The sequence below is a fragment of the Tachysurus fulvidraco genome, chromosome 13 (assembly GCF_022655615.1).
Source record: "Tachysurus fulvidraco isolate hzauxx_2018 chromosome 13, HZAU_PFXX_2.0, whole genome shotgun sequence".
NCBI lineage: Eukaryota > Metazoa > Chordata > Actinopteri > Siluriformes > Bagridae > Tachysurus > Tachysurus fulvidraco.
Window position 1 is genome coordinate 27,474,022 of NC_062530.1, and position 24,146 is coordinate 27,498,167.

General features: G+C 39.1%; 2 protein-coding genes and 1 long non-coding RNA gene across 4 annotated transcripts in view; 2 read left to right on the top strand and 1 right to left on the bottom strand.

Annotated features, from left to right (window-relative positions):
• LOC113657299 overlaps positions 1-24,146 on the top strand; it is a 1,727,325-nt gene that overhangs the window by 188,487 nt on the left and 1,514,692 nt on the right. The window lies entirely within an intron of this gene.
• LOC125146171 overlaps positions 1-24,146 on the bottom strand; it is a 1,103,650-nt gene that overhangs the window by 15,021 nt on the left and 1,064,483 nt on the right. The window lies entirely within an intron of this gene.
• Positions 8,139-15,065, top strand: LOC125146163. 2 transcript variants are annotated; one of them, XM_047822103.1, is made up of 5 exons: positions 8,139-8,771; positions 8,884-8,949; positions 9,072-9,213; positions 9,318-9,363; positions 9,454-15,065. In XM_047822103.1, the coding sequence occupies exon 5, from the start codon at positions 9,676-9,678 to the stop codon at positions 14,731-14,733; it is 5,058 nt and encodes a 1,685-aa protein (XP_047678059.1). In that variant the 5' UTR covers positions 8,139-8,771; positions 8,884-8,949; positions 9,072-9,213; positions 9,318-9,363; positions 9,454-9,675; the 3' UTR covers positions 14,734-15,065. The 2 variants fall into 2 exon arrangements, with proteins under 2 accessions (XP_047678059.1, XP_047678060.1); XM_047822104.1 differs by having other exon boundaries at positions 9,318-15,065.

Genomic DNA, 24,146 nt, shown 5'->3' on the forward strand with positions numbered 1-24,146 from the left:
CCCCATAGACTTGAATGGGGAATCTCTCTGTAGATGTGCTAACATCCAAAAGAGGGCAGCAGACACCAGTGAATCTGTGTAAAGGTCTTTATTAAAGCTTGTTGCTATATTTCACAGTGAGCTTCAGTTTCATTTCATATATATATATATATATATATATATATATATATATATATATATATATATATATATATATATTGTGGGATCGCCCCCTATTTTCATGATTTTCGTTCGATTCGGACTACAAATCTGACGGCTCAGTGTATTTTTTTAAGCCTCCTAGGACAAGTGAGAGCCGAAAACAAAGGACGGAAGTGCTGTGTGTTTCGGTTAGAAACACATTTTGGATTAAAGCGTTTTGGATTAAAAGGCTTACATATTCCAGTTCCTTAGACTCTTGGGGATTTTTTACAAGCATTTGTTTTGGAAAATATTACCCCAGTGAAGAAAGGTAAGCACCGCCTATTTCCGGTGACTATCAACATGGATTAAATTAGTATGATGGCTATAAATCATATTATGCTTTGTGTGTGGGCTTAATAAAATCCCGAGAGTCTAAGCTTTCAAACAATATAACATTTAACCGTGTATTTAATGCTTAAACCTAGTGCTGGGGTGCCTTGGACAGCACGGCGGTCACATATGTTGTTGTTTCTCGGCAGTCACATATGTTGTTGTTTCTGCCATTTGTATAACTTTTTGTTGTTTTCAACTATCAGTGTAGTTTTTATAATTTTTTATTTCACTTTAAACTAATGTCCTTTTAAGAACAGCAACGGCTCTTTTAAGAGCCACCCATTAATTCAAATTAAGCGCATTTTTTCTTTGTCTCCTCACATTACATAATTATTTTTAAACATATGACACGTATATCACAAAGAATGATAATAATGACTTTAATATAATAAAGCTTGGGTATTGTTAGACGCACCATTCTTCACATTAGTGAATTAATACATAAAACCGCAAAGACTTTCTCGTGTTCCTGGATGGCTTAGTAGATAGCGAATCCGTTTAGCATGCAGACATTCGGGGTTTGAATCGACCCTCGGACAGTTTTTTTTTCTAAAACTTTATAATAAAGGTTCATTAGTTGACATTAGTTACCACATTACTTAACATGAACTAATAATGAACTGCACATACAGCATTTATTCATTTTGTTCATGTTAATTTCAACATTTACTAATACATTATTAACACCGTGTTAACATTACTTAATATACTGTGAACTAACATGAACAAAGAATAAACTTTATTTTAACAATGATTACTAAATACAATAATTTATTGCTCACGGTTAGTAAATGAACCTCTTACCTGTCGCCCCCCTTTTTCATGATTTTCGCCTAGATGACATACCCACATAAAAAGTGGTACAGCTCCCATATACTTTGACACACAGAGGTGAGCTTGGTCTCATTGGAAAGAAGAGAGTCTCTAGTTTCCGACACAAGTGTCAGCTTGATTCTAAGCCTTACTGACACAGAGTTACAGAGGCTAGAATGGAGGGTGTTTATTTCCGTCTGAGTTGTTTACCTGATAAACTGATTACATACATTGCTGTATTTAATGCTGGTTGGTAAACAACAACTGAGGGCCATAGCCACATGTCTTGGCTTTCACCAAAAAAAAAATGAAGTCAAAAGACTCAAAAATGGATTTTATATGAATATTTTTCTATGGACATGTCCGTCTGTTCAGGTTTTTCTTGTTTATTTTTTTTACTGTATAACTTTGTATAAAAGGACTGCATGCTTAGTTCAAAAGTCCTATAACAAAGAGAACCCCTCTGCCTATAACTCTGTTTTGAAAAAATGCCTGTAAACTGACACCCTGAGGTGTGAGAGTGTGAAACGTTCGAGAATTGCGCAATAAAGCTGAAAAAAATTAATATGCGCACGCTTATTGCACAGCCCGAACTCACCAGATGTATCATGTTGCATCTCGTTGGAATCGTCTCCTTATTGGCTAAAGAGCTATGATGCTCGCGAAACATCAAATCGCTACTGGACGGAGCAAATGTCAGTCAAAGGGAGGGTCACCCACATAGCATGGAGAGACCTCATTGGCTTCTTAGCTGCCTATCTCGGCCGCACAGGCACTGGTTGGCTCATGCGAGGGCTTGTTTGATTCGTCACATCCTCGACTACAAATCTGACGCGTTTTGAAATTTTGGTATGTGTCCAATGAGACGTAGGAGTCCAACAAAGGGCGGAAGTGAAGCTTCGTGTTCAGTTTCCGGTCAAACACATAATTCTTGTGAAGCGAGCAAAGCGTTTTGGATTAAAAGGATTACATTTTCAAGTTTTTTGGACTCTCGGGGATTTTTACAAGCATTTGTTTTGGAAAATACATTAACATTAGTGACAATGTGAAGAAAGGGAAATTTAAAGACCAGCGTTTAAAGGTGAGTAAACAGATCGAACTAGCGCCACCTAGTTCAATTTTCTATCAAATGTTTAAATTACTATAAATCATATTATGCTTTGTGTGTGCGCTTAATAAAATCCTGAGAGTCTAAGCTTTCAAACAATATATAATTTAACCGTGTATTTAGAGGATTTAATGCTTAAAAGTTACAATGAAGTTACAATGAATTTGATGCATTTTCGCCTCCTAGCGGTGGTGGCTCGGTACCGAGACGTAGGCCTGTAACAGGTTTTAATACATTACATTTGAACTAATGATCCTTATTGTAACGTGATTATATTTTTTCCCAGTAAAATCACTGATTGATGCTTTAGTTCAAGATCTTCATGGCGCTTGTTTCAGGACAAGGTAAATGGATTTTCAGGTGTGCTCTTTTGTTGCAGGTGAGAAACTAGTCTGCAAATATAACCATAGTAACTGTGCAGCCATACCCTATATTATTTATTTATTTATTTATTTATTTATTTATTATTATTCCAGACACTTTTTCGGCGCGTAACTTGTCCCGCAGCTTTTGTCCTAGACCCATAAATGAGGTGTCAAATCGACCGGCTCATAGAGGAGAGGTGTGCTATAGGTTTTATAAGCAATCAGAATTCCAGAATTCCCAGTATGGAAGCTCAAAGGGGTGTTTTTTTCCCCATAGACTTGAATGGGGAATCTCTCTGTAGATGTGCTAACATGCAAAAGAGGGCAGCAGACACCGGTGAATCTGTGTAAAGGTCTTTAAAGCTTGTTGCTATATTTCACAGTGAGCTTCAGTTTCATTTCATATATATATATTGTGGGATCGCCCCCTATTTTCATGATTTTCGTTTGATTCGTTAGGCCCTGGACTACAAATCTGACAGCCCAGTGTAGTTTTTTAAGCCTCCTAGGACAAGTGAGAGCCGAAAACAAAGGACGGAAGTGAACTGCTGTGTGTCTCAGTCAGAAACGCGTTTTGGATTAAAGCGTTTTGGATTAAAAGGCTTACATATTCCAGTTCCTTAGACTCTTGGGGATTTTTTTTTTCACTTTAAACTAATGTCCTTTTAAGAGCAGCAACGGCTCTTAAAAGTGTGTTAATGTGTTAACATTACTTAATATGTGTTAACACATTAAGCCCTGTTCCTTGTCAAGGCCGATAGTGTGGCTGATGGTGTCCACTGCTGAGCTCTTCTTTGAGGCCAAGAGTATGGGCTCCAGTACATTAACATTACTTAATGTGTTATCATTACTTAATATACTGTGAACTAACATGAACAAAGAATAAACTTTATTTTAACAAAGATTACTAAATACAATAATTTATTGCTCATGGTTAGTAAATGTTAGTTAATACATTACATTTGAACTAATGATCCTTATTGTAACGTGATTATATTTTTTCCCGGTAAAATCACTGATTGATGCTTTAGTTCAAGATCTTCATGGCGCTTGTTTCAGGAAAAGATAAATGGATTTTCAGGTGTGCTCTTTTGTTGCAGGTGAGAAACTAGTCTGCAAATATAACCATAGTAACTGTGCAGCCATACCCTATCAACCATGTAGTGCACCTTACGAACCATATTGCAATATAAAGAAGTCATATCTCAGTTACACAACATAAAACACTCAGCACGATGAGGGGAACTGACGTCACGTGCAAGCACATTCACATTTTCTTTAGGAAATGTACCGTTCTAGTTTCTCTTTACACTACAACTCTGGGGTATATTTTTAAATTTAATGCCTGTTTATTAGCTATAAAATATAGGTAATAGGTATTTAATATTTAATACCTATTTCAGACTGTCTTTGATTTGAGTCTTTACCACTGCAGTAAATTATCTGTGGCTTGTCATTTTGGACTGTATTACTGCACTCTGTCTTTCTTGCAGACTGGGACAAAGAAGTTGGGGAAGTGCAAGAAACCGAAACACCAAACAGAGACACCAAAGACAACACAATGACAAGGATTCCGGATAAAATCGGGTGACAATTAGACACCTAAGGAACAGGTGTGCAGAAGCGGGAAGGTATTGGGGCTTTGATCTGAGGACAAAGTTAGTACACTCTGTGCCCTAATAGCTAGTGTTTCCCTCTTTGTCTGAAATAACCTCGATCGGATATTTCTTATAGCCATGTACCAGTTTCTGACATTGACCAGAAGAAAGTTTCCCCCCAGTCCTCAATGCAGAATTCTCTCAGCTCTGTGTTTGAGGAGTTCCTTTACATGCACAGTCTGTTTATTATCAACACAAAGGATCTCAATAGGATTTAGATCTGGGCTTTGACTTGGCCATTAGAGAATTCTCAGTTTTTTACTTTTCAGTGAGTCCTTGGTGGATTTACTGGGATGTTTTAGGTCATTGTCAAGGACCAGTTGAATTTTAGCTTCAGTTTTCTGACAGATGGCCTCACATGTTCCTCAAGCACCTTCTGATTGAATGTAGAATTCATAGCAGATTCTATGATGATGGGGGCACGGTGGCTTAGTGGGTAGCACGTTCGCCTCACACCTCCAGGGTCGGGGTTCGATTCCCGCCTCCGCCTTGTGTGTGCGGAGTTTGCATGTTCTCCCCGTGCTTCGGGGGTTTCCTCCGGGTACTCCGGTTTCCTCCCCCAGTCCAAAGACATGCATGGTAGGTTAATTGGCATCTCTGGAAAATTGTCCGTAGTGTGTGAATGCGTGAGTGAATGAGAGTGTGTGTGTGCCCTGCGATGGGTTGGCACTCCGTCCAGGGTCTATCCTGCCTTGATGCCCGATGACGCCTGAGATAGGCACAGGCTCCCCGTGACCCGAGAAGTTCGGATAAAAGCGGAAAAATGAATGAATTCTATGATGATGATCTGACCAGGTCCTGCTGCAGCAAAGCATCTCCAATCCATAACACGTCCACCTCCATGTTTCACATGAGGTTCTCTTGGTGAAATGCATTTGGTTTACAAACATTCCCTCTTTTATGGAGTCCAAATAATTAAGATTTAGACTCATCTGTCTACAGACTCATCTATTCCAGAAGTCATGTCCTTTGTCTCTGTTCTTTCTCAAACTTCAGGCTTGTCCTCATGTTGTTCTAAGACAGTGAAGGTTTCCTCCTTCACACCTCCCATGATCATTAAACTTGTTCAGTCTCTTTCTGATTGTAGATTCATGCACTCTGACATCAACTGTAGCAAGAGCTTTCTGTAGGACCCGTGATGATATTTTAGGGTTTTTGGAGACTTCTTTTAACATCTTGTGGTCTTGTGGTAAATGATTTTTCAGACAGTGTTGAATGGCTGATTACAAATTCTTTGAATATATATTTTTATATCCCTGACCAGACTCAAACATCAACAGTGTTCTTTCTGAAGGCCTCAGTGAGCTCTTTGGATTTCACCATGGTGAAACCTCTCACTTCAACAATTAAGAGCAAAACAAACTAAATATCTGAGGTTAAAATAAGACAAACCTCCTTCAAAATGCTCTGTAATGATGCTCTAATAATTTACACCTTATGTGAAACACCGGTAGGACATATTATCCATTTTAAATACAAATAAATGTGGGGGGTGTCCTTACTTTTACCTCACAAGAAACTGGGGTTTATTTAATTACATTTTATAGATCATTTAAAAAAAAGACTTTTCATTGGTTTTATTTGTTTAGTTGTATTACTTAAATCTTCCAATATTGTTAAAATGAAAATGAAATGCCCATGTTTAACTACTTGAAAAAGATAGCAGCTTTCATGGGGTGTCCTAATTTTTTTCACATGACTGTACATGAACAACAAACAAAAAGTGTTGGCCCCCTTCCTGTTTTTTTATCTTTTGGCACGTTTATCACAATTTAATGTTTCAGATAGTCAACCAAATTTAAATATTAGTCAAAGATAACAAGTAAACACAACATGCAGCTTTTAACTGAAGGTTTTTATAATTAAGGGAAAACAAAATCCAAACCCACATGGCCCTGTGTGAAAACGTTTTTGCCCCCTGTTAAACTGTGGTTTATCACACCTGAGTTTAATTTTTCTAGCCACACCCAGACCTGAGTACTGCCACACCCATTCACTATCAATAAATCACTTAAATAAGACGTGACTGACAAAGTGAAGTAGACCAAAAGATCCTCAAAAGCTACACATCATGCCAAGATCCAACAAAATTCAGGAACAAATGGGAAAGAAAATAATTGAGATCTTTCAGACTGGAAAAGGTTATAAAGCCATTTCTAAAGCTTTGGGACTTCAGTGAACCACAGTGAACACTGTTATACACAAATGGGGAAAACATGGAACAGTGGTGAACTTTCACAGGAGTCGCCGGCCGACCAAAATTACCCCAAGAGCGCAGCGACGACTCGTCCAAGATGTCACAAAAGACCCCACAACAACATGCAAAGAACTGCAGGCTTCACTGCCTCAGTTAAGGTCAGTGTTCATGACTCCACCATAAGAAAGAGACTGGGCAAAAATGACCTACATGGGAGAGTTACAAGACAAAAACCGCTGCTGAGCAAAAAGAACAAAAAGGCTCGTCTCAGATTTACCAGAAAACATTTTGATGATCTCCAAGACTTTTGGGAAAATACTCTGTGGACTGACGAGACAAAAGAAGGTGTGTGTCCCATTACATCTGGTACATGGGCGTAAATTTCATTTAACAGTAGGGGGGGACAATAAATATAAAATTTCTCATGTGCAATTTTTGAGGGGGGGACACAAATAATACAGTCAAATTGTAATTATAAAGACACTATGTCCTCACAGTGAAAAACTTTGCTCTTATCATTATTACTGTAACATGGAGACATTATGTGTCATTATGGTTATTTTCAAAGTTTTTCTCAGGTTCAAATTTTCCTTTTCTCCGTCATTTTATCTAGTGTATGACACTGCAAGGCAAGTTTATTTATACTGTAGCACATTACATACACAATGCTAATTCAAAGTGCTTTACATAAAGTCAAACTATCATAAAAAAGTCACAACAATAAAAACAAGGAATTAAAAGAGGTTTAAAATTTTATTTAAAATTAAATAAGACACAATATACAATAGAGAGATTTAAAGGTCATATTCCATCAAGGTGACAGTTTTATTACCCCTGGCAGCTGCAATGTCAGCTGTTATGACATCTGTTATTAGTGATATGAAATTATTAAAGGTTAAAGGTTATACCTTTTGGTGTGGTAGACATGTCTTGACTCCAAGTCAAGTCAAGACCTCCCACCACCACCCCCTCTCATTTCAGTGCTTGGTTCCCATAGACAGGTGACAAGTAATTAAAACAAGGAGCTATGTTCTTTTTTTTTTTTTTTAAAATGGGGTTTTATGACCCCTCAGAGGAAGCAGTGTTGTAAAAACAAGGACCTATGTTTTTGGCTTGTTCCCATAGACAGGTGACAAGTAATTAAAACAAGGAGCTATGTTCTTATATTTTTTTTTTAAAAAATGGGGTTTTATGACCCCTCAGAGGAAGCAGTGTTGTAAAAACAAGGACCTATGTTTTTGGCTTGTTCCCATAGACAGGTGACAAGTAATTAAAACAAGGAGCTATGTTCTTATATTTTTTTTTAAAAAAAATGGGGTTTTATGACCCCTCAGAGGAAGCAGTGTTGTAAAAACAAGGACCTATGTTTTTGGCTTGTTCCCGTAGACAGGTGACAAGGACCTATGTTCTTTTTTTTAAAATGGTGTTTTATGACCCTCAGAGGAAGCAGTGTTGTAAACAAGGACTTATTTTTTTTTTTTTTAAAAAGGGTTTGTTTTAACCCCATCAGAGGAAGCAGTATTGTAAACAAGTAAATATGTTTGATTGAATAGATAGAGATAGGTACTTAAAACTCGTGTTTGATCCGGGGGGTGTTTTGCGATAGGTCACCCCTCCCCTAAGGCCGGATGGTTTTCAAATCAAGATTATGACACCCTCCTTTGTGTTAGGAGCATCTCTCAGTCTGATCGTTAGTCAATGGGGGTGCTATCTATAACGTCACACACGCGCATCCTGACCAAACGCGCGTGAGAAGAAAAGTTGATCCGGGGGGGTGTTTTGCGATAGCTTACCCCTCCTCTAAGGCCGGATGGTTTTCAAATCAAGATTATGACACCCTCCTTTGTGTTAGGAGCATCTCTCAGTCTGATCGTTAGTCAATGGGGGGTGCTATCTATAACGTCACACACGCGCATCCTGAGCGGAAACGTGCACCTGAGCGGAAACACGCGTGAGAAAAAAGGAGCAAACGCCTGAGCGGACACGCCCACACGTGTAGGTAAAAAGTGAGAATTTTCCGAAAATTTGGCTATGACTTCGCGTCTTTGGATTTTTCACAACGGAACAGAACATCTACGATCTTCTAAGCATTGAGAGCACGGCCTTTTCAATAGGTAAGAGTTTATTATTAACTTTATTGTAAATTTATAAGTATTAGAATGCTTATCGTTTGATATTATAACTAGTTGTAGTTGGGTTTATACGTAAAGTCTGTTTTAATTACAGAACAAGGCCAGCCTATCTGACGCAATTGTCTGTGAAAACGTATCAAACAAACGCGACCCTTCCAGGGTAATTTCATTCTGACTCTTAGATCTGTATTTTTTTTTCTTCAGTCGATTGTTTTATCATATATTACATTATAATCTAAATGTTATATTTATTTATTTAATTCATCGTTTATTCATTTTTAGACAGTTGTATTGAGATTATTTCCCGCGACGAGCCTTCTACAACGCACGTGCTAGGCCTAAGAACGGGGAACATCCGGGGTCTATCCAAAAGTCGATAGCTGTAGTAACCCCCACAGCTCAGACCAGTTTTACAAACTACAGGGTAAGTTACACCATGAAAATATGTATGTTGTAAATCTTTCATTAACCTTATATGATATTTTAAGTATTTAATTATCCATTATTTTGTATGTGTGACATGTTCAGAAGACACCGGAACAACGTCTGACTCCGATAGTTCAGATTTTTTTGGGTAAGGTCGTTAGCATTCTCTTTTCAAGTCAACCCTTAAGAGTGTAAAACAATCCTCCACACATTGTTCTGTAATCTGTATTCTATTTAGATACCGTCATTGAAGGAGTAAGAAACTACAATCAACCCCCTTGAAGAAAATTCCAACATTGGAGACACTCTCTTCAGGATTTTTTCAGCTAAGGGATAGAATAACTGAAAACTTTGAGCATGTCTACAGTGAGTATGTTCAATCCTTGCATAATACTCTGGAATCCTTAAATTGCTGTGTTATGGTGAATAAAAGAAATGTTAAGACAATATTATTTTAGAAATGGCTCAGAAGCGTTCGAGTAATTCTCCCTCTTCAGAAGCTAAAAAAATTAGAATTGAAAATGACCCTACATCATTACATGATCTCTGCTTTGGTGAAACTTCGACTTTTTCAAGTAGTCTGTTACAACGTGATCCGTACACAGCCCTGAATCCTTTTTTAACCGATGCAATCAATGAGTTGAATGATAGTTTACGATCGACACTTAGACACGATATTCAGAGCCCCAATCCGGGGTTGACCGATAATTTAACAGCGACACAAACACAGCTGCCTCATCATGACGTGTTCTTAGAATTGAATCGGAGTCTGTTAACGTTGCAGAATAGTCTAAATGATCAAGATCTACCTGTGCCGTTAAATCCATTTTTAACCGATGCAATCAATGAGTTGAATGATAGTTTACGATCGACACTTAGACACGATATTCAGAGCCCCAATCCGGGGTTGACCGATAATTTAACAGCGACACAAACACAGCTGCCTCATCATGACGTGTTCTTAGAATTGAATCAGAGTCTGTTAACGTTGCAGAATAGTCTAAATGATCAAGATCAACCTGTGCCGTTAAATCCCTTTTTGATAGAAGCTGTAAACCAATTGAACGAAAGTCTTAACTTATCTAACGAACAAAATGTCGTTAATGCAACAACTCCAGTAACCTATCAAGAACCTGCATCTCAACAAGATTTGCTTCATGGTCTTAATCAAAGTCTTATTTTGTTAAATGACAATATCATTAACTTAATCAACCAACCTGTTAATGTTCTGCAAAATCCCGAAACTGATCATGAGTACATTCCTGAAATGGTAAATGATACATCAGTAGACAATGCGTCGCCGCCCACTGGTGAAAATGTACCCTCAGATCACGTAGACAGTGCGCCACCTTCAGTTCAAAATGTACCCTCAGATCACGTAGACAGTGCGCCACCTTCAGTTCAAAATGTACCCTCAGATCACGTAGACAATGCGTCGCCGCCTACGGGTGAAAATGTACCCTCAGATCACGTAGACAGTGCGCCACCTTCAGTTCAAAATGTACCCTCAGATCACGTAGACAATGCGTCGCCGCCTACGGGTGAAAATGTACCCTCAGATCATGTAGACAATGCGTCACCGCCCACTGGTGAAAATGTACCCTCAGATCACGTAGACAGTGCGCCACCTTCAGTTCAAAATGTACCCTCAGATCACGTAGACAATGCGTCGCCGCCTACGGGTGAAAATGTACCCTCAGATCATGTAGACAATGCGTCACCGCCCACTGGTGAAAATGTACCCTCAGATCACGTAGACAGTGCGCCACCTTCAGTTCAAAATGTACCCTCAGATCACGTAGACAATGCGTCGCCGCCTACGGGTGAAAATGTACCCTTAGATCACGTAGACAACGCATCGCCGCCACCTTCTGTTGAAAACAATCAAATAGGTCATGGTGTAGATAGTAATATTAGGATAATTAATCGTGACAACTTCAATAACACAGAGATCATAAGAAGAGTGAATTTTTCTTCTATCGCTAACGTCAACAGTTTTGCTGAATTTTATAATTATGTTTTAGAGATTTTAAACAGCGTGATAGAAGTTGCGAATGAAATGATTTCACCTAAGGATTATGTCACCGTTGAAATTAGAGGCGTTACACTCAATGTGTCATCTCACATTCAACTAGTCAATGGAGCCATCGATTTACAGTCTTTTTTGACCATGCTCGAAAATACCATTCAAAGTAATCGTGACATATTTACGGATAATTCGCTTGAACTGGTAGTACAGATAGTTCGACCACCTCGCGGTGGTATAGGTTGTAGACGGAAAGTTGCTACAATATTCAATTCAGAAGTTGTACAGAAGAAGATGCGACACTTGTATATTTTTTACAATAAAGACAACATGTGTTTTGCATTATGCGTTACACAGCTTTTAAATCGTGATAAAAGCGATTTTCAAAATGAAAAAATTGCTAAACAGCTCCAATACGCTGTAGGTTTAACTGAAAACACACCCGTCACCTTTGCCGATGTGAGTAAATTTGAGGCACATTTACAGTGTAAAATTGTAATTGTGTACAAAACTAGCGATAAAGCCGCATTCTCTTTCTTTCAAACCAGCAAGATACCGCATGAAAAAACGTTGTACTTGTTTTTGCATAACCATCATTATTACGGTATTAAAAACATCACAGGATTTTTGGGATGTGGTTATGTCTGTCATTTCTGTCACTCGGGGTTTAAGGATATGCGGAACCATAGATGTGCATATAGTTGTAACGTTTGTTGTGATGTAGACTGCTACAAACACCCTCAAAACATAACAAAATGCCCGGATTGTATGAGGTTGTGTAGATCAAAATATTGTTTCGATAGTCACAAAGCGTTGCGCCAGTCAGAAGGAGGTGAATTTTCTCAGTGCAATAGAGGATTCTACTGCAGCAAGTGTAATAGGGTGTACCGCGACCCATTTGGTCTTGAACGTCACGTTTGCCCTGAGAGTTTGTGTCAGTTCTGTGGTGAAAAACTTGATACAGATTGTGAACACAGGTGTTTTATACAGCCTTTAAAGAGGGAAAAGTCTAATGAGAGATACATCTTTTATGACTTTGAAACTAGACAGGAAACGGGTACTCATATAGCTAATTTCTTATGCTGTATTAATTACCGTGGTCAGACATGGGTGTTTTCAGGTGACACATGCGTCGCAGCGTTTTTCAGACATTTCCGCTGTAGGAGATTCAGAGGTTATACCTTTATCGCGCATAATGCTAGAGGGTTTGATTCATACCTTTTGCTAAACCATTTAGTGAAAGAAGGAATCACGCCCAAGATTATTGCACAAGGCGGAAAGATACTGTGTTTCACCGATACCGATTTCAACCAGAAATACATCGATAGCCTGTCTTTCTTACCCATGAAGCTTAGCAATCTTCCTAAGGCCATGGGGTTCTCAGAAAAAAAGAAAGGTTATTTTCCTCATTTCTGGAACACGTTAGAAAATCAAAACTATGTAGGACCGTACCCCGAACCTCGGTTTTATGGTGTGGATGACATGATGTCTAAAGACAGGGAGGATTTTTTCAAGTGGTATGCGACGGTGTCTGACAAAGTTTTTGATTTCAAGAAAGAGATGACTGAATACTGTGTAAATGACGTAGACATTTTGAGAAAAGGTTGTATAGCTTTCAGAAATGAAATTCAAAAAAGTACAACGGTGGATCCTTTTAATTCCGTTACGATAGCTTCCGTTTGTCTTAAAATATTTAGAACAATGTTTCTCGAAAAAAACGTTCTCGCCATTCCACCTCTCGATAATTACATCAACAGACAGAAATCTTACTCAACACCTGCCATTCAGTGGCTCGAATACATTTCCGCCACACATAACCTACCTATTCAACATGCTCTGAACGAAGGTGAAGTCAGGTTCGGTTCATATTTCGTTGACGGATATTGTGAAGTAGGTCAGACGCGTAAGGTTTTTGAGTTTCTCGGTTGTTTTTATCACGGCTGTGAAAAGTGCTTTCCCTCATCAGCACCGCATCCTCTTAACCGCAAAGTTAGCTTTGGTGATGTCAGGGTTAAGTCGTTGGAAAAGATAAAGTATTTGCAAGACACACACAGTTTGCATGTCACAACGCTCTGGGAGCACGAGTGGTGTGAAATGAAGGAAAACGACGTGAGAGTGATAAACTTTCTAAAAGAGTTTGACTTCCCCAAACGTTTAATCCCTCGAGATGCCCTTTACGGCGGTCGAACAAACGCTTTGCAGTTACACTATGTAGCACAACCCGGTGAGAGAATAGATTATTACGATTTCACGTCGCTTTACCCGTATGTAAACAAGTCGAAAACATACCCTATCGGTCACCCCACAATCATTTTTCGTGACTTTGAACCTCTGGATAATTATTTCGGTATAGTTCGAGCAAAAGTGTTACCGCCTAGAGGTCTGTGGGCCCCAGTTCTTCCGTACCGTGTAAATAACAAACTCCTTTTCCCTCTGTGCAGAACATGCAGCGAGCAACAACTAAAACATTGCGATCATTCAGACCAGGCACGAGCTCTAACGGGTACGTGGGCCTCCGTCGAGTTAGCGAAAGCCGTCGAGAAAGGTTACCAAATATTAAAACTGTTTGAAGTCTGGCATTTTCCTGAAAGATCCAAAAACCTGTTTACCGACTACATTAAAATGTTTCTCAAGACAAAGCAGGAAAGTTCAGGGTATCCATCCTGGGTAGTCGATGAATCCACAAAACGTGAATACATTAAAAATTACGAGTGTAATGAGGGAATTGAATTGCAAGAAAATAACATTAACGTAAATCCTGCCAAACGGTCTGTGGCTAAACTAGCGTTGAATTCGTTGTGGGGCAAGATGTGCCAAAGACCGGACAGATCAAACACAACTCTGATCAGAGATCCTGCAGAATTTTTAAAATTCATATTCTCGGGTATCTACAACGTTAGTCACTTCTCTTTTTTGTCTGATGAGGTTGCTCTTGTGCAGTGGCGTTATGTGAACGATATGATGGTTAACCCGGGGAATGCTAATGTGTTCATAGGTATTTTCACCACTGCATATGCTAGACTTGAACTGTACAATCTGATGGATCGTTTGAACCGCCGTTGTTTGTACACCGACACAGACAGCGTCATTTTTAAAAGTAAAGAAGGGGATTGGATGCCGCCTTTGAGCGATTATTTGGGGGGTCTTACCAGCGAACTAGACGACGGTGATCAAATAGTAGAGTTTGTAAGTGCAGGTCCTAAAACCTACGGTTACAAAACTAAAAAAGGAAAAACGACAATGAAAGCTAAGGGCTTTACTCAAAATTACAACAATTCCAAAGTTATCAATTTGAAATCATTGACGGATCTCGTGATCGATCACGTGAAATTCCCTGATAAACCCTGTCAACTTATAACGTCGCACAATCAAATCACTCGAGATAAAAAGGGGTTTCATTTGAGAAACCAGACGCAAGTAAAAACATTCAGGGTTGTGTACGATAAACGTGTGTTATTTCCTGATTTCACAACTCTCCCTTACGGGTATTGAAACCAAATTGTTTTTGTTTTTCTTTTCTTTTTGTATATATGAATGTATGAATGTCTGTATGTTGTTCATTTGATGTCTGTATGCCGTACAGTTGTGAGCACTTGTCAAGGACAAATATGAATGTGACTTCTTTCGACACGAGGCTGCAACTGCCCTTTTCATGTATTGTATGTGGACCTAGTAATAGTGGGAAATCTTATTTTATCAAAATGCTGCTGGAAAATTGTAAAGAGGTGTTGTCCAAACTTCCTGAAAATATTGTATGGATTTATTCATGTTGGCAACCTTTGTATGATGATTTGATGACCAAAATAAATGTCAATTTTATTCAAGGAATCCCCGATTCTTTGTGTGATGACGAACTGTTTCCTCCCAGCAAAACAAATTTGGTGATAATAGATGACTTGATGGAATCTGCGAGTAAAAACGAGGAGGTGGAAAAAGCTTTTACTAAATACACGCATCACAGAAATTTAAGTGTCATATATCTGGTTCAGAATTTGTTTTTTCAAGGCAAGTCTAGTAGAACAATCAATTTGAACACCAATTACATGGTTCTTTTTAAAAACCCTAGAGATAAATTACAGATCAGTGTGCTAGCTCAACAAATGTATCCGAGTAACAGGAAATATTTTTTAGAATGTTTTCAAGACGCCACCACCAGACCGTACGGTTATTTATTTGTTGACCTAAAATCAAATACTCCAGAAGACTTCAGACTCCGATCAGGTTTGTTACCGCAAGAAAAATCAGTTGTGTATGTTCCGAAGAAGAAGAAGAAAAAGTTTTACTGAAAACAATGTCTATACGCTTGACAAAAACACTTCCGTTGTTGAAAGCGTTACACGAGGCTCCACCCCGGAAGAGAAAAACTATATTGCGCGACGCATCTACAGAACTCATTCTTAGCATATGTGAATTAGCTTTAAACGTGCTCAGAGGTACCATCCCTCTAACAGCGAAGCAGTACAGACAATTAAAAAAGCAGAAAAAATGGATAAAACTTTTCGCGGATAAAAGAGCAACTGTAGAAAAGAAAAGGAAAGTAATTAACCAAACCGGAGGTTTTCTTTTACCACTACTCAGCGTTGCTGTACCGTTTATAAGCAGCTTGATAGCATCCCGTAACAGTTAACATGGAGACGGCTGAGAAAATGTATTTAGTCCCTCAACATCAACTTGACAAGTTTAGAAATACCGCGACAGAAAAAGAGAGTTTAAGAAACACAGTTGAAAACAACTTGGACGAGGCAATGCGTCAAATTTTGTCAAGGACGGATCTGAATGAATACGAGAAGGTAAAACTCTACACATCGGTCCTGCAAAAGTTTTTAAACTTGATTAAACTGGGTGATCAGGAATCAGCTCAACTGACTCTAAGCCTACCAAAAATGCCCGAAAGCAAAACACAAGCAACTGCGACCGAAGTTTCACACCCCCACGGTGATGAGATCACACATGAGGTGCTTGCTAACGTTTCAGCGAGGTGTAAAAGAAATGCCTCGTACATTATGGAAAAACTTGTAAAATCAGGCGATGCTGCTTCGTGGAATGACGAGGGTGAATTTATTTTTAACGGGAACACGATAAAAGGATCTCACATGGTGGATCTGCTTAAAAATCTCACGGCGCCGCATAAGATTTCAGAGGATCGGAGACCATTAGGTTGGACAGAATTGCTGCACACTGTAGCTAGACTAAATATACCCTTTTCAACAATACCTAATGGCGCTGTTCGACGCAAAATATCTGACATCAAAAGATCTAATGACCCCCACCCCCCTCGAAGCGTCACACCTTCACCGGCTAAAAGCAGAGACAATCATTCCCCACCCCCTGTTCTTATCCGTAGTGATTGGCATGACTTTTGAAAATGACTTATGACAATTACGTTTGCTCCATTGTATTGTTACTTTTTTTATTTCAATAAAATATTTATACAGTAAGAATTTTCTCGTAAAACATCTTGGTTAAATAATACACTACACATGTGAATGAAACATTTTCAGAGAGTTTACACATTGCACACAGCTAAACGAGTGTTTTTTATTTACTCTAGGATACATTTTTTTCACAAAAGACACAACAGCTTTGTCATTTCTATTTAAATCTTTGCTATACATAGACATAATACTATCAAACTTATAACCTTTAGCTCTGTGACACAGAAAATATACACAATGCTGTCCGCAACAAACCGAAGTAAAATCTTGCACTTGAACGGGGTTATATTTTATTTCACGGCAGTTCTTACTCAAAAAGTATTGGATAGAGTCAGGAAAGAGGGCGCAGTCCGGTCTGTTTCCGTAGGAGTCAAAAAACTCCCCGGAGAACTCGTTATTAAGACACAACGCTAGCCAGTGCTCACCTGGCATGTGTCTCGGATGTGTATTCACAATGTACATGGCTGGGAAATTTCTCAGAGGAATTGTAGGTAATTCGTCGCTAGGTACAACCCCTCGGAATATGTTTTGTAGACGGCGGCAGCTTCTCATAACATCAGTTAGTTCTATGGTATCCATACGTTACTGGTAATCTATGAGTACGTTTCTTCGGTTGTTTATTTCTAAAATGCTGTCAAAACTAGCATAGACTATTAGATTCACCGTTCTCGGTAGGGGTTGTCGAAATCTGATTTCCATTCGCATGTTCCCTGATTTTATTAATGACAGGTGCTGACCGCAGTCGTCGTCAGGATTCAGATTGAATGCAAACAAAGTATAACCGCATGAATACTCTTCTCTGTTTATCGCCAATGCCTGATCTTTTAATTGCTTTCCTGATGCTAAAATTAAAGAATAGAATTCACGAACCGCATTTTCGGATTGGAAATCGGGTTGAAATGGTTTTGCAGGATATTGAGTACCGTCTACGTACAAAGCTACAAACTCTGCGTTGTAGTGTTTAAAATTAAAAGGGTTTTTATTGTATGCACCGCTGAAGGCGTCGTTATCAACCATACCAAATATTATGGTTTTAGGCAAAGGTCCGAGGAAAAGATTCTCTTGCGAACAAATGCGACTCCCAGCGGCCAGACTGAACGTTTTCATAGAAACTCTCTCTAAGGGATACTTAGCTGTGGCAGAAAGCAACGCATGCGCATGTCCGAGTTTCACTGACGGTGATACAGAAACTTTCTTCACGAAAAGAGATGCATTGAGTATTTTCAGAGTGAAATTCTGGTTGCCTTCCTTCATTAAGCAAAATTCGTCTTTACTTCGAACCATTTTAACCCTCAAATCGACGCCGTTCAGTAAAAGTTTATCTTGAAAAAATATATCTGAGTGAATGTGACCAATGAGGTCAAAAGTGTTGCTTTCAGCACTAAACTGAGACCTTTTATTAAGGCCTTCATTGCGACCTGTAGGGTCAGTGGCATCCATATGTCTCGCTGTGTCTTTGTAGAATAATCCTGCACAAAATTGTGTTTCCAAGGTGTCCTTTCCATAGTTAAGGAGACATTCAAAAATTGCTCGGTACGGATATGTATTGCTGGATTGAGAAATAAGGCGGTCACCCAGCATTATATCAACTTGTGAAAAAAGAGAAGCTATAGGATAGTTAACAACCCCCACCTTTGCGTCGTCAGCTATATTGGTGCCATCAGCGTTCACGATTTTACAGGCAACATGAATAAATGTATTGTTCAAATCCAGGTAATCTTCACCATTTCCAGCCACGAAAAACTCCAGAGGACCGTTTTCTGTCAGAGCAGAAAGCGGGGGTATTTCGATATAGGTGTACTTTTCAATACTCGTCTGTGTATAAGGTAGTGTGAAAATATCCAATTCTGACTTTGTGCACTCCGCGGATAGTCCGTGTAAGAGAGCCATGATTTTAGAAAATGTTCAACAGCTTTCTTTTTTGAGAGACAGGTTGACGCTTGTTGACTCTTGTCTTGTTCCTTTTAACACTGGACTTGTTTTTAGTCACCCTACGTCTTTTATTAGGGATCACGTGTCGTTGTCCTGGGGGTCTTTTGGATTTTCCACGTGAAATCAAGGCGAGACCCGAACCGTCCTGATTCCGGTTTTGTGTTTTACTGATAATGCTGCTCATAACATCGCCAACAACATTTTTTGCTGCTGTTTTTAAATGAGGTTTGGCTATAGAAAATCCCTTTTTGAGGAAAGGAATTGCCATTCTAAACAAGCCTCTGAATAATCCTCCTAACCCCGAACCATACATGGTGGGGGCTCCTTGAAATCCCGGGAGTCCATTTCCGGCTTGAGCGACATAATAATCTATGTAGGTTTGCGGGTTAACCCGGCCTCTCTCTATCATTTTTTTTTTTTTTTTTTTTAAAAATGGAAGGAATGTTTAGCTGGTCTGAAGTGTAGTTTAACTATAAATTTCCCGTAAGTAAAAGGCACGTGTTTGTTCTGATCCGACTTGACTTCGATTAAAATATCTGTAATGTGGTTCTTGATGAGCGGTACGTAGTGTGGCTTATTGTAAGTAATACTGATGACTCGGTTGTTCTCACCCGTTATTTGTACTGCTCTGAGTAATGGTGCAAAACTGTCACCGACTCTTTGGTACTCGATAATGTCCGTATATACATACATTGTGTAAAATCCGGCGTGAATATCGGCGGGGTGCGGAGCTTCTGGGTCGAGGTGTGTTATTGCATTATCCGGGATCATGCCGAGCATATATGCTAATTTTCCGCTGGTTTTGAAGAAATACGGTTTTGAGGTGTCCATATGTATTTTATTTTTCACAGGGTTATAGACTATAGTAATGCTGAGTTTGGATATTTGCATTAATTCATTGATTTCTTTAACTAGATCTTCAATACTTTTATAATATCCGTGATTTATCTTAAATGATACTCTGCTTACCCCTTTATCTTCCCTCCAACAAACGGAACACTCGGAGTCTTCCTCTGACAATGTATTCCAACTGTGCACGTATTGAACTTCTGAAAGCGAAACTTCCCAATTTCCTTTCAAATCAATGGGTTTGGCAAATTTAGTTGTATATTGAGATATTTTGTTGTTAGGGTAAATGTCCTTCGACGCGTTGCTCGGAAGAGTCACATAGAATCCACACTCGTCCATGGTTATCAATTATAGACAACCGGTATGATTGTGATGAGTCTTTTTAAACACTAAAGTTCCATGTTTACTACATCTTCAGCAGGCACCCAGGAATTAAATTTTTCAGGCCAGCCCAACCATTTCACCAGACAGACCTTTTTCCGGTTTTGAATCCTTTCAGACAGGATTTTCTCTATTTTGAACGATCTGTCATTACCTATTATGATTTTTTGTAACTCAGGTTCGTAAAACGTTCCCTCAATTTTTTCACCATCATAGTCTCGTAATTTATATACAGGGGGGTCTCTAGGGATCCGCTCGGAAATTGAAAAATATTCATCTGTAAAATTTTGCTCGTATCCTTTTTCAAACTGTCCTTTCGAACGGGCTATTCTAACAACGTCACCGGTTTTAAACTTGAATTTTATTTTCTTGGGTTTTAATGACTGTAACCCATAAAGAGTTTTAAATACTGTGAAAGAATTGATTTCGGTGACCTCAGCAGGTTTCATTTTGATGCTGGAATGACGGTTGTGGTTATAAGCATGAACCATTTCCTGCACCCTGTCCGTGTATTTTCGCGTGTTAAACGCTGTAAAATATCTCCACATCTTGGTCTTTAGTGTTTTGTTGAACCGTTCACATACTGCAGCTTTCTGACCGGTGCCCGTGGCGAAATGTATAATGTTGTGTTTTTTCATTAAGTTTTGAAAGGTTTTGTTAAAAAATTCTTTCCCTTGATCAGTTTGTAATTTTTTTGGTACTCTACCTTCCCTTAGAATGGAATCAAAAGCTTTAGTCACTTCACCGCCGGTCTTGTTTCGTAACACGCGCACCCAAGCATACTTAGATAAAATATCTATACACGTTATCAAAAATTTTGCATCATTACTTTCCGCCAAATTGCTCATGTCGACTAAATCAGCTTGCCATTGTTCATCTATGTTTTTCACAAAAACCTTGTTTCTTTTAAACTTTGTAGACACCGGTTTATGAAGAGTGTATGCATCTTGCTCAGCTAACCAGTTTTTTATCTCGTCATCATTAATTCTTTGTCCGAGTTTCTCAACTATAGCCCTTTGCAAACTCTCAACACCTCCGTACGAGCCGGGGTCAGACGGCGTGTAATACACATTCTTCAACAGCCGCTCATTCATTTTGAAGTATCAGAATGTCAATGATCAAAACAACGAATAGTTTTAGGATTTTATTTTAAAAAAGACATCACGTGACTAGTGTTACAATTTTTTAATTTATTTATTTCTGCATCAAAATCAACAGTGTAATATTTTAGTAATATCAACAATCTTTTCTGAGCAGTTTTTTTTTTTTTTTTTTTTTAAAAAAGAAAACAAAAAACACACGTCAGATACATAGGCTAAGATACATAATACTTGATTAGTTTACATTTTCTGCATCAAAATCAACAGTGTAATATTTTAGTAATATCAACAATCTTTTCTGAGCAGTTTTTTAAACAGAAAACAAACAAAAACACACACGTCAGATACATAGGCTAAGATACATAATACTTGATTAGTTTACATTTTCTGCATCAAAATCAACAGTGTAATATTTTAGTAATATCAACAATCTTTTCTGAGCAGTTTTTTAAAAAGAAAACAAAAAAACACACACACACACGTCAGATATATGGGTTAAGATACATATTACAATGTTCATGAGTTTTTTTTTTTCTTGTGGATAAACATATTTATAACAAGGAAGAGGATTAGAGTAGACGCGAACTCAGACTTCAGATCTTTCTCGGAGACAGAATAGACGTGGCGCTCTTTGAAGTCTCCCATGTGTGTGACGGTTCGGGCGGCTCCAGAGCTGAGTGAAAGTCCCAGTAATCCACAACGTCTTCATACACTTTGTCGCTGCAAATTTCTATGGTTTTTCCTTTAGCTTCACTTAAGACACTTTTGATGCTAGGCTCATCCCGCCAGTCGCATATGACGGCTTCAGCGATGCCTAGAATTTTTTCCAGGGATGGAGTGTTTTTTATTCCACACAATTTCAGAGCCTTTACCAGAGTGTATTTCAGCCAAGGTTTAAAAAATTTTTTCAGCAATCTGAAGGCATTCATGTGCAGATAGTAGGCTTCAGGCTCAAACAAACAAGCGTGTTGGAGTTGACTCGGGTGATCTATGGCACATCCATGACAGTTATCTCTCAAATCTTCATAAATAATCCGATCCAAAAGCGTAGCCATGACACCTCGGATGACCGCTAAAGCGGCGGTGGAAAGACAGCCGTCGGTTTCATCACCATTTAAATGCTGAAAGGTCAGATTTCTATTTCCGAGTGATTCACCTGTATTTTCTTCTTCGTCTTTAGAACTGGAACGCGTATCATCATCATCTTTATCCAAGGTTGCGAGTGAGTTGTAAAAGTAGGGTATTTCCTGAGACATTTTCGCTCGTCGTTGTTCAAACAGCCGATACATCGTACACAAATGCAGTCGTTTTTAAAACACTTTTTTAGCGGGGCGTGATGTGGGTGGTACAGGTACCGGAAGAAGTTGGTGGGAAGGGGAAGGCGGAAGGGTAGGGAAGGCGGAGTCATTCCTCATCAAAGTTTAATTGTACTCTTACGCCGTCATCGTCTTCATCTATTTTCCGGAATAAATAATCGATTTGATTAAAGTAGCGTTGTAGATCGTGCCAGCTGATTGGATCAAACCTCACTTCGTATTTCTCTTTTTTAGCAGACATGAAGTCACCGAAAATCGTTGTTGATACATACAGTGATATCTCATCCTTTGAAAGATTTCTTGCTTCAATGCAGTATATTTGGTGATGAGTTAAACAGTCGCTCCACCATTTATGCTCGTAGTCCTCTGTTGAAAAATCCTCTCGAACAATGAGGTCAAAATCCTTACACCATTTATGAAATTTGCTCCATTCACTCCGATCAAAAGTTACGGCCTCGGTAGCTTTGCTCCAGTGTTTGTGGTCAGGTCCAGACAACTTGAAAAGCGTTACACTGTTTGATTCAGCATTAAAGTGAAAGCCGGCTGTACATCCGTTTGACATCGCCCAATACTCACTACGTTCACGCTCTAAAATCTCTGCAAAACTTGGCTCGGTATGTTTTCGCATTTTCTTTGGTGCACCGGGACAAACAGCCATAGCTATGTTCAATGAATCACACCTGTTATACGCGGAGCCCCCGATATGGTATTTGAAGACTAAATTCGAGGGAGGGGAGGGGGACGTTTGCTCCTTTTTTCTTTTGTTCTCACGCGCGTTTCCGCTCAGGTGCACGTTTCCGCTCAGGGTGCGCGTGTGCGCGTCTTTCTTCTCACGAGCGTTTGGTCAGGATGCGCGTGTGTGACGTTATAGATAGCACCCCCCATTGACTAACGATCAGACTGAGAGATGCTCCTAACACAAAGGAGGGTGTCATAATCTTGATTTGAAAACCATCCGGCCTTAGAGGAGGGGTAAGCTATCGCAAAACACCCCCCCGGATCAACTTTTCTTCTCACGCGCGTTTGGTCAGGATGCGCGTGTGTGACGTTATAGATAGCACCCCCATTGACTAACGATCAGACTGAGAGATGCTCCTAACACAAAGGAGGGTGTCATAATCTTGATTTGAAAACCATCCGGCCTTAGGGGAGGGGTGACCTATCGCAAAACACCCCCCGGATCAAACACGAGTTTTAAGTACCTATCTCTATCTATTCAATCAAACATATTTACTTGTTTACAATACTGCTTCCTCTGATGGGGTTAAAACAAACCCTTTTTAAAAAAAAAAAAAATAAGTCCTTGTTTACAACACTGCTTCCTCTGAGGGTCATAAAACACCATTTTAAAAAAAAGAACATAGGTCCTTGTCACCTGTCTACGGGAACAAGCCAAAAACATAGGTCCTTGTTTTTACAACACTGCTTCCTCTGAGGGGTCATAAAACCCCATTTTTTTAAAAAAAAATATAAGAACATAGCTCCTTGTTTTAATTACTTGTCACCTGTCTATGGGAACAAGCCAAAAACATAGGTCCTTGTTTTTACAACACTGCTTCCTCTGAGGGGTCATAAAACCCCATTTTTTTAAAAAAAAAATATAAGAACATAGCTCCTTGTTTTAATTACTTGTCACCTGTCTATGGGAACAAGCCAAAAACATAGGTCCTTGTTTTTACAACACTGCTTCCTCTGAGGGGTCATAAAACCCCATTTTAAAAAAAAAAAAAAGAACATAGCTCCTTGTTTTAATTACTTGTCACCTGTCTATGGGAACCAAGCACTGAAATGAGAGGGGGTGGTGGTGGGAGGTCTTGACTTGACTTGGAGTCAAGACATGTCTACCACACCAAAAGGTATAACCTTTAACCTTTAATAATTTCATATCACTA

Bases quoted from the DNA above. Each gene is read 5' to 3' on its own strand.
- LOC125146163 (XM_047822104.1), top strand. From the start codon at position 9,676: ATGGCTCAGAAGCGTTCGAGTAATTCTCCCTCTTCAGAAGCTAAAAAA.